At 44.8% G+C, this 15999-nt stretch overlaps 1 protein-coding gene across 4 annotated transcripts in view; it reads right to left on the minus strand.

Annotated features, from left to right (window-relative positions):
* Positions 1-15999, minus strand: part of STOX2 (storkhead box 2) — a 288464-nt gene that overhangs the window by 52575 nt on the left and 219890 nt on the right. For all 4 annotated transcript variants that reach the window (XM_073642787.1, XM_073642793.1, XM_073642804.1 and 1 more), the window contains exon 2: positions 11737-11889. In XM_073642787.1, the coding sequence (XP_073498888.1) occupies positions 11737-11889 (153 nt within the window). The remainder of the gene's footprint in view (positions 1-11736; positions 11890-15999) is intronic.

A 15999-nucleotide genomic window follows, 5' to 3' on the forward strand; every position in this document is an offset into this window, starting at 1 on the left:
CAGCCTCCCAGCTTTCTGCTTGCTGGGGAGGGGGGCGGAGTTGCGCTCCTGAATGATTGACAGTTTGGACCAGCGGCATGATTGAGCCGCAGGCCCCAGCTGTGCGCTCTCCAATGCTGCAAAAATAATTCATGAAGGGGATGCTTTGCCTCTGCATCATCAATGGAGCAGAGTGACACTGTGGCACTAAAGCAGAGCATTGCTTACAAGATCTTTTGGAGAGAACTTGTAAGCACTGTGCTTCTTGCCTAGAAGATTGGCCACTGTCGATAGGTTACTGTCCACCGATGCAATCTAAGCAACAAAAAAAAAATCCCTTTACATCTTTAGGTACTGATACGCATTAGAGCAAAGTTGATCTAACCTTTCAGTTTTGGTAGCATGGATAACCCCAATGTGTACTGGGGCTTCCCGACTCATTTGTTGTGGGAAGGAAGGATCGGACATACTAAATTTCACTGCCCAATCGTTTTGTGTTTAGGAGAGATAAGCTGCACCAGATGTGTCTGCCAGCTCTCGTCATTTAAAGCACATGCACAAACAGTGGGCTCCATGTGTAAGGGGGGACGGGAGGAATAGACGTCAGCTATAGCTGTAGAATGTACATTGTTTAGAATCTCCATAAATGAACTGCACATGAACAACAAGGCGCAAAACCAAAAGGTCATTACCATGGGATTGCTTAGTTACTAAACCTTAAAAGAAAGACATGAAATAGAATATTAAATAAAATGATTTCAGATGTGTATATCATATGATAGAGCAAATGAAGCAGAACCGAGCTGGACAAACAAAGTGCCGCATAGCAGATCACTTCATGTTTCCCTGGCAGAGCGTCAGGAAAAGACCATTACATCATCATTCCACCATAATACACATTAACACCTTCTATTCTCCCGAGGATTTCAGAATGTCAAAAGATTTTAACACTATTGGTTCAGAATTTTTTTTTCAGTCATATTGTAGCCATTTACAACATATTATAAAGTTTTAAAAAAGATCTAATCAAATTGTAATAGTGTATTATGCTTCCAACCAAGCTCCAGCATCTTTGTCAGCAAGGACAGTGTTGCAGAAAATTCTTTGTGATATAAAATATCATAATCACTAACAAATACCTAAAAACATGCATGTGAACAGAGCCTAGGAGTATGTTCTCATTTCTTTCTGAAAAATTCACATTTTTGAAGTGTTTTCTGTTTTGTAACCATGAGTTTTCATGCAAGAGGAATTTTTTCCTTTTTCTATTGATTCAATGGTCAAGCAAAAATACCACAGGAATTGACATGTTGCATTTTGTTTTCCACAATGAGAAAGACATGGAAACTAACAGCACCATGTTACTTGTAGACATGTTTTTCATTCAACATCAATAGGAGAAAGCTTATTCAAAGAGTATTTGATGATTTTTTACGTGAATTTTTGAGCAGAGTCCACTCTAAAGTCCACATAAAAAACCTCTGAGTGAACATACCCTAAACTAAAGAAAAACAAAAGGCACACAAATGAAAGGGGGGCAAACAATGATTTGTGCTCTACAGTTACTGCCAATGGCAAACTTGTGTAAGCAAAGTAAAAAAAAACAACAATCTGTCGATTTTTCAATCTATTTAAGGTGCCTAGAAAATTTCCATCAAGACATATTTTACCAAATACCAACTCATCACGAGAGAGATGTATCCCTGAGTGGGACAGAAAGGCCTTGAGCACCCTGCAGCTACAGACGGCGCCCGAGCCGGAAGGAAGGATCCTACTCGCCGACAGTCCTGAGCATGTCCCCTGGATGAGGAGAAGGAGGACAACGCCACCCCGTGGGAGGACCAACGACCAACGTTGCCCTCCAGGAGAATTCATCTGCTACCGTTGCCACAAGGCAGGCCACACCGTGCGGAACTGTCCTTTAAACGGGCAAACCCTGGGGCCAAGGGCCGACACCCAGGAGTAGATCAACTAGGCCCATCAAGATGGTACGACCGGTTTGTAGGAGGAAGGCCTTTCCTGTCCATCGTGCTGGATGGCATAGCAACACCTGCATTTCTGGACACCGGCTCACAGGTAACCATCATACCTGATGTCCTCTACAAAAAGTACTGGTCCATAGATGAACTCCACCCGCCAGCCCGAACCTCTCTGTGTATGCATCCAATGGCCTTCCTCTTAACCTAGTAGGGGTTAAGGAGGTGACAGTGAAGGTGGGGAGAGTGGAACTAAAGGACCAAGGACTAATTGTCATAGAATCTAACCCTGGTGATACCAATCCGTATATGATACTTGGTACAAATATTGTTGGTAACTGTTTGGGAGAAGTGTTGTTTTTACTCCAACAGATTGCGGACACTGCCAAACCAGGGCAGAGAAAGGTGCTCCAGAAAGAAATTCGCCCTCATGTACCAGCAACAAGTAAAGCTAACAGGTGGTGAGATTGGTAATGTACGGATGACAGACCCGATACCCATTGTGATTCCCCCAATGAGTGAGATGCTGATTTGGTTTAGGGCAGAAATAGGTCTCATGGGACAGAACTACCAGGCGGTAATGGAGCCCATTAGCTCAGAGCACAGACCTACACTCCTAACTGCTAGAGGGGTAGTGGATGTACGCAATGGAAGGGTACCTGTACGTCTCCTAAATTGTGGGGAGGAGAAAGTTAAATTGCCAAGATACGCCACTGTTGCCAGATTGTATACTGTGAATAATGATGCCATACACACAGTGGAATCCTTGACCCCACCAGATACAGTGGAGGACAATGACTCCAAAGCTCAGCTGGAGGATTGGTGTCAACAGCTCCATGTTGGAACTGACGCCACTCCTGTCCATCAGAAACACGGTGTCTACAGAGTGGTTCAGGAATATGAACAAGTGTTTAGTAAACACCCACTTGATTTTGGAAGGGTTAAAGGGGTACAACACCACATACCCACCGGTAACCATCCACCCATTAAGGAGGGTTACCGACCCGTACCACCAGCACATTACCAAAAAGCCAAAGAAATGTTACACGACATGAAAATGGCAGGGGTAGTAAGGGATAGCTGTAGCCCCTGGGCAGTTCCCTAAGTCCTAGTAAGAAAGAAGGACGGTATCATGAGGATGTGTGTAGATTACCGACAAATTAATCGAATAACACATAAAGATGCATACCCTTTGCCCCGTATAGAGGAATCCCTGGCTGCACTAAAATCTGCCAATTACTTCTCTACATTGGATCTCACTAGCAGGTACTGGCAAGTCTCTGTTGCTGAGGAAGACCGGGAGAATACAGCCTTCACCAACCCGATGGGACTGTGCGAATTCAACAGTATGCCGTTTGGACTCTGCAACGCACCCGGAACATTCCAGAGGCTGATGGAGTGTTGCTTAGGACACCAGAACTTTGAGACGGTGCTGCTGTACCTGGATGATGTTATCGTGTACTCGAGGACGTATGAAGACCATCTGAAGCACCTGGCGCAGGTATCTGAAGCATTGTCCCGGTATGGGATGAAACTAAAACCTTCTAAGTGCCACCTGCTCAAGCAGAAGGTTCAGTAGCTGGGACATGTAGTCGGCTCAGAGGGAGTAGCTCCAGACCCGGAGAAGGTCACTGCCTTCCAGAAGTGGCCTCAACCGAGAAACATCAAGGAAGTACATCAGTTCCTGGGACTGGTCGGGTACTACAGGAGGTTCATAAAGGACTATACCAAAAAGGTAGCACCTCTACAAGACCTCCTGGTAGGACAGTCCAAAAGAGGAAAAAGTCTCCCATTCCAGTGGGGCAAGGAGCAGACTGAATCCATAGCAGCAATGAAGGAAGTCCTAACCGGTGAAGAAATCCTGGCTTACCCTGACCACAGCCAGCCTTTTCTGCTGTACACCGACGCCAGCAACGAGGGACTGGGAGCTGTGTTGTCCCAGAAGCAAAACGGCAAAGAGAAGGTAATAGCGTATGCCAGTAGGAATCTTCGCCCTACTGAAAGGAACCCGGAGAATTACAGTTCCTTCAAGCTGGAGTTCCTGGACTTGGTCTGGACTATCACTGAAAGGTTCAAGCATTACCTAGCCTCAACGAAATTCACAGCCTTTACTGACACTAATCTCTTGACACACCTGGAGACAGCCAGGTTGGGAGCCATGGAACAGCGTTGGGTGGCCAGACTGTCGAATTATCAGTTCACCATCAAGTATCGGGCAGGTTACAAGAACACCAATGCTGATGCCCTGTCAAGGATGCCCCACCAGTCAGACACCGAGGATGAAGTGGATGATTTAGAGGAAGTTGAATTACCTGCTTTCCACCGAAGCGGAGTGGTCCACGAGCAACACGCCACCAGAAGACGTCATGGAAGGACGCTGAATCCTCTACCCCATCACAGTTGGAAGGAGACTCAAGACAGTGACCCGGTTGTCAGCCTCATCAAAAGACTGATCACCCAGGAAGGTTCTCACCTGGGGAAGGATGCTCCCCCACAAGCGAAACACCTGTGGAATGAAAGAAGCCGGCTGTTCATCTACAGAGAGAAGCTGTGCAGAAGATATGTCAACCCCAAGACCCATGAAATGGTGTGGCAGATTGTTGTACCCAGGACAGATATCCAGATGGTGTTGGAGGCCTACCACGATCAAGCAGGTCACTTTGGCTGGAAGAAACTGGAAACCCTGCTCAAGACCGATTCTATTGGGTTGGAATGCGGAGTTCCATAGAGAGGTGGTGCCGGAATTGTGGGCCCTGCAGCCTCAGAAGAAAAGACTACAGCAGCCAGAGAGCACCCTTGCAGTCCATCAAAACAACCCAACCCCTGGAGATTGTCGCTCTGGATCACGTCAAGCTGTCACCCAGCAGATCAGGTTATTCCTATGCACTGACCATGGTGGATCACTATTCCCGGTTCTTGGTGGTAGCCGCTGTCAAGGACCTGACAGCAGAAACTGCAGCAAGGACGTTCCAAGCCTACTTCTGCAGACCCCATGGATACCCAGAATCAAGGCCCTGCTTTCGAAGCTGAGCTGTTCAAGGAATTCTGCCACCTGTATGGGCGCAAAAAGATCCGGACTACGCCATATCATCCGCAAACCAACGGTATGTGCGAGAAAATGAACAACATCATCATAGACCTGCTGAAAACCTTACCTTTAGAAGAGAGGAAACAGTGGCCAGAAAAACTACCTGACCTAGTGGACCTGTATAACCACATACCCGTGAGTTCTACTAATATTACCCCAGCGTACCTCATGAGAGCAAGACCTGGAAAATTGCCCATGGACCTGGAACTCGGAGTGGTAGAGCCTGCTGCAGATACGTCCACTGAAGATTGGGACACAAGTCGGCAAGAACAGTACAAGAAGGTACAGGCCTGTGTCGAAGACAGTCTGAACAGAGTAAAGGCCCCGTCACACTAAGCGATGCAGCAGCGATCCCGACAACGATACGACCTGTCAGGGATCGTTGCTGCATCGCTAATACATCGCTGGTGAGCTGTCAAACAGGCAGGCTCACCAGCGATCAGGGGAGCAACGATATCGTGGAAAGAATCGTTCCACGATGTCCTGCTCCCGTTACCAGCCTGCTGCAAGCAGGAGCAGGCTGGTAACTATGGTAAACATCGGGTTACTAAGTGCGCGTGTGCCCCTAGTAACCCGCTGTTTACCATGGATACCACTCTGCTACCGTGAGCTGGAGCCTCCGCTCACCGTAGCAGAGTGGTATCTATGGTAAACAGCGGGTTACTAAGTGCGCGCGTGCCCCTAGTAACCCGATGTTTACCATGGTTACCAGCCAGATCGTTGGTCCCGCTGGTCACACACAGCGATGTGTGCTGGCCAGCGGGAGGCCAACGACCAAAAAATGGTCCAGGACACTTTGCAACGATCAGCGACCTCACAGCAGGGGCCTGATCGTTGCAAAGTGTCACACATAGCGACATCGCTGGTGAGGTCGCTGGTGAGTCACCAAAACCGTGACACAGCAGCGATCTCGCTAGCGATATCGCTTAGTGTGACGGGGCCTTTAGGGAAAGACAGGAAGAACAGTACAATAAACATGCACCAGCAGAACCCTTGGCACCTGGAGAGATAGTGCTAAAGCGGAAGAGAAGAGGTCACAAGCTCGAAGACCAGTGGGAAAGAGAGCCCTACACAGTGCTGAACTCCAAATTTGACAACAGTAAAACCTGTCTGATTAGCAAAGATGGAGGTAAAACAACTGCAACAGTCTCAAGAGACCACTTGAATGTGTGCCCAGGTCTACTGAAGACAACGGAGGAAGAAGTACCTCTTATAGCACCGGAAGAACCTAAGGAAGATGTGCTTCACACAGCTCTAGGAGATTTCCCTGCGGACTGGCCTCAACTTGATGGAGCTGTTATTATACCCGTAATACACTTCTATCAGCCACAAGAAGAACCTGTGAGCACTCTAGAAGAACCTGCTCAGGAACAGGAAGAGTCCCCAGTAAGAGGAGGATCACCCGTTGAAGCAGAGCCTGAAGGCCCAGTAATCAGAGCACTTGCCAGTCCCATAGAGAGATTAAGGCAGTTTTATAATCTACCTGCACGTACACCTGCTAGATTAATTAAGAGTGCATGCACAGACACTAGTAACACCCCAGTGCTACGAAGGTCCACACGCAGCACACAAGGACAAATCCCTGCCAGGTTTAGGGAATAAGCACAGAGTGCCTACATTATAAATAGTTACCCAGTTGGGTATTGTCTAATGTTTATTGTATAAACTGAAATTAATGTGTGCCTTTAGTTACCCATTAGGGTATAAAGACTTGTAGGCTGAGGACTGTGAGCAGCCAAAAACTGTCCTGTAAATAGTGGCACTTATCAAAGTGCCCCCTTAATTGACCACTGAACAAAAACCCGTTTGGCGTGGCCTAAGACGTGGTCCAGCACCTGGATCACTTATGCCCTGTAGCCAAGCCCAGGGCCTATGTTGAGGGTTTTCAGGCGGGTTCCTCATGTTACTTATTTTACGCTTTCTTCGGTGAAATGGACACCTGGTTACAGGACTTACTGTAACACTGTTATTATTATTATCATTATTGTTATTTTTGTAACCTGTTACAAAATGCTTCAGTCCAGGAGTACTGAATTGTACTAGGGGGGAATGTGGCACCCTGCTGTTCACAGATATCACAGGACCCAAAAGGGTGCATGGATGGACTTCTCCACAAGAGGCCCTCATTACAAACAAACACCTCCACCCTTCCACCTCATACCACCAGAGGGAGCCCGTTAGGGATATATATATATGGAGGGTGGAGTTAGGCAGTCAGTTAGTTGTTCAGAGAGTGTGCTGCCACTGAGAGCAGTGAAGACGCAACACGTCTGCTGCTGTATTGAGGGCCCCGAGTGTGGCCGGAGGCAAGAGGGGGAAGGAGAGAGGAGTTAAGGGGGCAGAGGAGCATCATAGGCTCACCCCGAGAATACAAACCGGACACCGGGTCCGTGCCTACAGGGTCCTTTATACCCAGTAGGGAGCACCGGCATACCAGGAGGACTACAAGTCCTTGGCTGACCTGAAGCTAAACGCATTACAGGACCAGGAACAACGAAGGCCCCAGCGCCCAGGGATAGTGGTTGCCAGCGGAAGGTCCTACTACCAAGCGACAGGTGAAGGAACAGCACGACACATAAGCTAGGCCCAGTTGCAGGCTGGCCAGGAGCTTAGAAATAGGGGGACACGGACCAGGAGGCCTTATACCCGCTCACTGGGGAGCACTGGGGAGAAGTCCTGAAGTGCCCCCTTCCTACCGAGTACCCTGGACCATACCTAACATCCGCACCAGTAAAGGTATTGAAGCGAATCCCCAGTCTCTGTCAATTACTCCTGCTGCGCCATCCCGCCTGCACTACAAGCCCCAGCATCACCACCCACCATCAAACTCTACACTGCCCTGAGGCCCGCACCACCTGTGGGGAGCCGTTCCATCCCAGCTGCCCTATCAACTGTCTCAGAGGTCTGCAGCAGCGCTGGTACAAATTACCAGAAACCACAGGTGGCGTCACGATCAAACTACAAATCCCATATAAACAATCCCCTTTTTGTTGACCGCCCTGGGCCACGGACCGGGCCAGCCACTGTGACATATCCCCCCCCAGCATCCATAGGCCCGGCTGCCGAGTACCCCATATATATATATATATATATATATATATATATATATATATATATATATATATATATATATATATATATATAATAAGATTCTATATAGAATATTCACAGTCTGATTTTATCATTGTAAGGAAAATAAAACAGAATACATTAACTGAAGCACCCATCCTTTTATAAGATTCCCTTTTTTATTGCACACATATTCAGGCTGTAGGTTTCCAGGTCTGTTGGTAGTAAAACGCAGTCACCCGGGAGCGGAAAGAAAGCGGAGAGAGGAGTGAAGGAGTGAGTTGAAAAGGTGAGCGAGCTTGTTTGAAGTAACACGTGAATGTAATAAAAGAGAATTGAAGATTAAGATGGATTCCTGAGCAAGGTTTCTTGCTGTCCGTCCCCAGCTGTTCCTAAGTCTGCGTTAGGAAGGATACTGTGATATGTCTTCAGGTACAAAAGTAATTTGATTCCTGTTCAGCTCCCAAATAAGGGCGAGAATTCGGAAAATGTCCCTCTCTAGGAAACAATTTCTTTCGCTGTCTTAACTATCCTACAACCTCAGTAGGAACGTAGGCTGTTATTCAGCCCAAGCTAATTAACTGTAATACAAGTCTGTAGTATTTAAGAAAAAAAAGAAGTGTCTCTTTTAGGGCAGCGGAGTGATTTGGGCTTTTACTGCCGCACATATTTTAGAAATGAGAATTGAAGGAATAGCTGCACGATATATTGTGTGGATCGAAACTGAAATCTGAGCTCAATATCTGGTGTATCCCCAGTTAGTAGGTGCATCCTCAGACCACCTCCTACAGTAAGCGTGTACGGGGTTTTTTTGTACTTTGAGTAATAATTGGTTTATAAAATCCCATTTTGACAATTTTCAAGTAGCGATTACTGCTACAATTTGACATTTTTGGTGGAAATATATGAACAAAAAATCTGAGGTGTTGGAATTTTTCCTCCTTTTTTCTTCATCTCATGGAGAACAGAAGGGTAATATCCCCATGGTGTAAGGTAAGGGCTCATGCAGACGCCCATGCAAAATTGGTCCCATCTCAGACTGCAATACATGGACTGGCCGTGGATCTAATGACCGGAGCGTGAATGAAAGCCTCATAGGAATATATACATCTGTGACGCTTGGGTTGGGAGGACCACAGCGAGTCCGAGTATTGCAGTCTAAGATCAGACTGATTGATACGGACGTCTGCGTGAGCCCTAAGAAATAAGTTAATCAAGCTAACAATTGGACCTGATAGCACCTGCGTGTGGTATGCCTGATCGTTGCCTTGAAAAAAAAATTCACAATAGACCAAGAATTGTTTCACCTCATGGAGTTCTAGTTCTCTTCCTATCTGAAGAGACAATTTGCATATTTCCCAGAGGGGAATTGCGGCTTAAAAGTCTCCTCACCTTGACATGCTTAACATGTCACTCTCCGCAAGGAGAAATGTTACCCCTCTGGGTACCGGTCAGACATCTCTCACCCAGCCAAACCATATCTCACACTTTGCACTGACGAGGGGCAGTACCCCGAAATACAATGTCTGCAAATTGAGTTTCAGGTTCTGGCTTTTATCCTAAGTCATGTGACAAGGCTCATTAAAGGGTCGATATTGACGTTTAGGATTGCTACTTCCTATAGGTAGCACTAGAGTTATAGTTCTCTTCCTCTCTGAAGAGATAGTTTGCATATTTCCCAGTGGAGTATTGCGGCTTAAAAGTCTCCTCACCTTGACATGCTTAACATGTCACTCTTCGCAAGGAGAAACGTTATCCCTTGGATACTGGTCAGACGCCTCTCACCCAGCCAAACCATATCTCACACTTTGCACTGACGAGGGGCATTACCCGAAACACAGTGTCGGCAAATTGAGATTCTGGTCTGGCTACTATCCTAAGTCATGTGTCGAGGCTCGTTAAAGGGTCAATACTGACTTTTAGGATTGGTATTTCCTATAGGTGGCACTAGAGCTCAAGTCCACATCCTCTCTGAAGAGACAATTTGCATTTCGCCTCATAGAAAATCTAGGTTCACATCTGTGTTGTTCATTTCCTTTGCCCTACCCTGTCATAGGAGCAGAGATGGTAGTACTTTATATGTTACATGATGAACATCTATGGTGCCTCACAGGCCCCACTGACTATAATAGAGTTGCACTGGTTTCCGTCATGGTAGCTGCCATTTTTCCACAATCTGCATCAGTAACACTGATGTGAACAAACCTCCTCCTCCGTGAGCCAAGGCTCAAGGTCATTCTCACCTCCCTCCCTCTTCAAAAATGGAGGAGAAACACATAAAGCTGTGCTAGCCTGGACAGAAAGCTAGCTCACACATTACTGTGAAGTCCCGCTAGAAATAATGATGAATGGAGCATGATCTGATCTCCTGGGGAGCCAGCAAGCAGAACATTGTGAGGTCTGACTAGTGGTCAAAATCTGTGCAAAAAATTGAAATACTGCACCATTTGACTTTAATTCGCCTCATGAGCCAAGTATAACAATAAAAAAGACATAAAATGAGATAACTGTTAAAGCAGATGTTGCTGCAGCTACACAACGGCCTATGTATCAGGAGAGATGAGCGTGGGATCAATGCTTTCAAAAGTAGTCCCCAGATGTGCTTCAGGAACAAGCCAAGGAGGTACCTTACAATTCGATAAACCCTGTGATAAAGTATACGAGGTCTCTGGAAAGAGTGGACATTTGGATTATGACCGCCTAACAATACGGCTATGTAAAGTAACAACCGATGTGTCCTAAAAGGTTGTCCCTTTTTAAACTCTTGCCACCTTTAGGAAATGTGGCATCATATAGACGCCGGTTTACAAGATGCCAAACAATCTTCGGGAAAATGCCTGCGGTGTTTTTTGACTATTTTTACATTTTTTTTATTCCAAATATAATAAGATAGTGGTGACTTCCAAGCAAAAGCTGCCAGAAGAATGGACCGGTCACTTCATTTTGCCGATTCACGGCTTTCGAAGTATGCAGCAGTTAAAAGAAGCCACAGAAGATGGAAAATATATATGTTCATTCTTATTGGTGGGTTTTTTTTTTTGGTTCTTTTTCAGGCGGGTTCCAGGCAGAACTCGCCTGAAAAGGACACAGTGTGCTCATACGCTTAGGGAAGGTGCAGATGAGCATATTTTCGGTCCGACAAAACATCAGATCATACTTGGGCCAATATTATCGTATGGGGCTGTGCACATGACCGATAATTTCCTCATACAGAGACTGTCAGAGGAAAGAAAATCGCTGCATGCCCGAGTTTGATCTGATATTAGGATCACACTTGGCCATGCAAGTCAAAAAGTCTGTGGAAACCATCCGACTGCACTCGGATGACATCTGAGTGCAGTCTGATTTCCGCGAACTGACAGAACGGAGAAGATGGAGACGTTTTTGTTCACCATTTTCTCCTCATCCAAGAGAATCTGATCACACTTTGATCAAACTCTGATCAGCGTTTGATAAGAGTGTCATTTGCATAATGGGTCAGATTCTCTCGGATGAGATTATCTACGGCTGTCTGCACCTGCCCTTAGAGTGCATTCTCCATGCTTGCTAGCTTCTATGTCTTAATATGAAGAGGACAATTCAGCTAAAGAGCAAGGCACAGGTGCAAAGAAAGCCCATGTTTACCTGGGAAACAGGTGGTTAGGTGCTCCATTAGTGCTTCTTGTGTGACAGGTTTTCTTGCAGAGTTCATAGCGGAGATGGCCAAGCAAAGGATTTCCCCAAGAGGAATAAACTGTGACTGGCTGATTGGAGACATACTGATGGGCGAAACATCACCTGCAGCAGAAAAAGACATCTATGTCATATACAGTGTTCACAGTGAGAACACACACAGGTAAAGTCCGAAAAGCACTCGTTACACCAGACATCATAGCCATGGATTACGTAGCAATATTTTATTGTACAAGTGACAAATCCACGGCTCCCTGCTGAATACGTTCATTCACTTTCAGTTGCAGCAATATACAAGCAGGGCCAGGGATGTGGGCTGCTCTTGGAGGAGAGGATTAGAATAATTTACAAGCACTAGGCGTGGGAATAAGGAATTAGTGTAATGTGCTTTGTAATTACAATTTCTATATTCCACTGCTGGCGAAGCATCCGTGGTAAGGGTGGGACCAGCTCATTTCTCACAATGAAACGTGACACCTTGTACAGTGAAATCTGAGAATTGTATTGTGGCAACATGACTGGAAAATCATGTCGGCAGATAATAGAGGATCAAAAAGTCACCATATTAAAGTGTGAGATTGTTCTAGTACTCCTAAAGGGTAAAAACACATTGCAAACCCCAATAAGTAAAGGATTTACATGAATGGCATCCTTTATATTCATAGGGATTTGCATCACATGCAGGTCCACCTCTCCTCTTACAGTGGTGCACGACTGCGCCTTACTCTGCAGGCAGATGTGGCTCCTTCTGCATTTATCAGCCATATCTGGCATATTGTATACATATATCAGAAATGTAAAAGATGGGAATGACGCTTAAAGACTCAATCACAGAAGTAGGAAGACTAGATCTCATTTACTGACCTAGAGGAAACCAAGCAACATTTTAGGAATGAACATGGAAAGGCAAAACCCCCAGAGAATTAACGATTTCTCATCATACAGTGTTAGGCCGAATCAGACGGCCGTATAAATCGGACAGAGATCGGAACTCACAACTTCACAGAAATTCTTTTCTCGGTCCGATTTATACAGTCGTCAGACTGCGCCCTAAGGATGCATTCGCATTAGCATTTTGACATTCTGTTTGTCTGTTTCTTTTTTTAGAAACCAGGAAAATTTAACAGGTTTTCTCAAGAACAAAATACATTTTAACTAATAGATCTTGGAATAAAAACAAGTTCCACAATTGGATGTGTTCGAAAAAAATGTTCCTGCCCCGAAATAATCTTATGAATGGAAGAAAAAGTGCATCATACATGGGGCCACTCTGCTTCGTTATGAGCCCATATACATCGGTTATACTAGGGATACCTTTTTGACATTAATTCTGTCTGTTCCTAAAAATGGAATTGAAAAACAAAATGTCAACGCAGCATTATTGATCGGCATTGGTTGATAGGCAAAAGACAGTGGCATCTTCATATCAGATATATTTACAAACTTAAGTCAAGTATATACAAATTCATATAATACACAGCATACCCCATACTACAGCTCTATAACCATGCTAATACTTCTGAAACCTTAAACTTTGGTAAAAGTCATGAAATACATTAGGAGTGATGGGGACTTTTTAATATTATATAATGTATTTAATATCTCATTGAGTTATTGCTCCCTCCGTGTTATACTTCTATATGATTTTGTCATGAAGCAATAACTCAAAGTTTACTTTTCATCCAAGCTGGATTGATCTTAACCAAATCGAACCTAGGGGTCTCTAATACTCGCTTCTGCACAAAAGGGAAAATATACATATATACAGATGGAGGGCAGACATTCTACCACTTCATGCATGTTCTACAGTAAGAATGACCCCCTAAGGTGGCCACACAGATTGGATAGTTGGTTGAATAACCTTTGAACAAAGATTTGTGAGTGATGGTTAGGCCAATACAGCCATACACTCCATTGCTATTTTATTCCACGTTGGCTAGTACAATTGTTGACAATGGCCATACATGTTCAATGACACCAGATTAAAGGGGTTATCTGGGTCTATTTGATTTTTTTTTATACTATGGACCTAAGAACTACCTGCCTGTTCTACCCGATGCCGGCTCAGAGTGGTCAAGGACAGCTCCTGCTGGCGATTCTGCTGCTTCACGTCTTCGGCTCTTCCGGGCTGCTCTGTTGACGAGGAGTGACTGCAGATGTCATGCTGATTGACGGCTGGCTCACTGGCTGTCAATCACCATGACATTGGTAGACATGCCCTGTCAACAGAGCAGCCCAGAAGAGAAGCAGCGAAGGCCAGAGCGGTTTCTGACCGCTCTGAGTCAGCAGAGATCGGCACCAGGCAGAACAGGCAGGTAGTTAGAAACTACCTGCCTGTTAGTTCTTAGGCCCATAGTAAAAAAAAATCAAATAGTCCTAGACAACTCCTTTTAAGGAGCAAATATCTTTCTAGGAATTTTCTAAGAATATTCTGGGAATGTTCTTTCACGGAAAGCTCTTTTGAGGACCAGAGGTATCACAGGTCCCAGTTATATAATATTATGGGTGGCTCAGTGGTTAGCACTGTAGCCTTTCATCGCTGGGGTCCAGGGTTCAAATCCAACCAAGGATAACATTTGCAAGGAGTTTGTATGTTCTCCCTGTGTTTGCGTGGGTTTCCTCTGGGTTCTCTGGTTTCCTCCCACACTCCAAAGACATACTGATAGGGAAGGTAGATTTTGAGCCCCAATGGGGACAGTGCCAATAATGTCTGTAAAGCGCTGTGGAATTATTGGTGCTATATCAGTGAGTAAAATAAATAAATGGGTTGTTGGAGATGAACTCTAATTTGGGCGGCATTCACACCTCCGTGTGTTACCATTTGAGCGAAACAGACAGATTTTTTATCCGATGTCATCCAAGCTGTGTCCTTTTTTTTCTTATCTGTTTTTTTTCTTACTGAAGCAGGTAGACTGTCTGAATTTTACTCTAGCAGTGGATCAGTTATAAACGAATCAAACTTGGATGGAAGTCTTCTGTATTTCATTTGTTTTATACACATTCCCATAGACTTGAATGGCCGAGTCTGCCGAGGCATGCTCTCAGTCACATAGACCAAAGACACGGATCCATTTTTAAAATGGATGTGTTTATGGATAAAAGAAACTCTGTGAGCAGTCCAAAAAAAACTAGGACGTGTCACACTCGTGTACATATAGACTTAGGTGAAAATTCTGGTTCACTTTGAAAGACCAGATTCTCGAAGTAAAGAATTTAGTTTTATGTCAGTGCTGTCACACAACAGGTATAAAGACATCACAGATATAAAGATCCTCGGGGAGAAACATTATGGCAAGTATAGGTTCAGTCTCAACAGTGTATTGCTCACGGCGTGCAATATAGTCAATAATACACACAAAACACATTCACCTTATTTCAGGACAAGATTGCACTGTTTTAGTTTTTACAAGAAGCTAGTAGTACACGGTACTGTCGGTACATCATGCATTCTAGCTTCATTCATGTATTTTCTGGAGTCCATTAACTTTTGTTGTTGCTTATAGTAAATGGGCTCTCATTTATTCTCTCCTGCCAGAGGGGGCAGAGAATGCACCATGCTTCAGTTCATGCCTGCTGCCGTCTATGAACGCACCGCATAACATGGAGATGACAACTTTCAATGTTTTCTAAATTACCGGCTTCAACGTAGAGGCTGAATGCACAATAATGGCTGTGCCCCAAGTGGGAAATGTCTGCAGGCCAAGTAAAGTGAGATGAAAGTTACTCAAAATATCTAAGTCTCTACACTCTATACATGCGGATCCATACAGCAGATAGGGAAAATAAATGCCAAGTGCTGGCTTGATGATTCACTTCAGTAGCATCAATTGACTTTATATTTCACATTTTCCTTCCCACATAAATGGACTTTTTTCAAAATAATCCAATTTTTCCCTAGCAAATATCTCTTTGTAAAGCATGTGGATGTACAGAATAGATTAGGAAACTGCATAAATATCAATTCCCTAATGGAATTATAAATTACCTCCTCTTTCTAAAGGGGTCAAATAGTACCTGACAGAATTGCAGCAAAATCCAAATATTCTAAAAATGCCCAGCAGACCAACCAAAAGATAAAGGTTTTCTCTGACCGCCTATTTAAGAGTACATTCACAAAGTGAAACTCATTGTACAACCGCATGCATTGACTGAGTAATAGCTGTGCTTTCCCTCTGCATTTTCTAGTGGTTAGTACTGCAGCTTTGCAGCGCTGGG

This window comes from Phyllobates terribilis, unplaced genomic scaffold (genome assembly GCF_046119375.1).
Source record: "Phyllobates terribilis strain yellow unplaced genomic scaffold, ASM4611937v1 Scaffold_1__5_contigs__length_1240528914, whole genome shotgun sequence".
In the NCBI taxonomy this organism is placed as follows: domain Eukaryota; kingdom Metazoa; phylum Chordata; class Amphibia; order Anura; family Dendrobatidae; genus Phyllobates; species Phyllobates terribilis.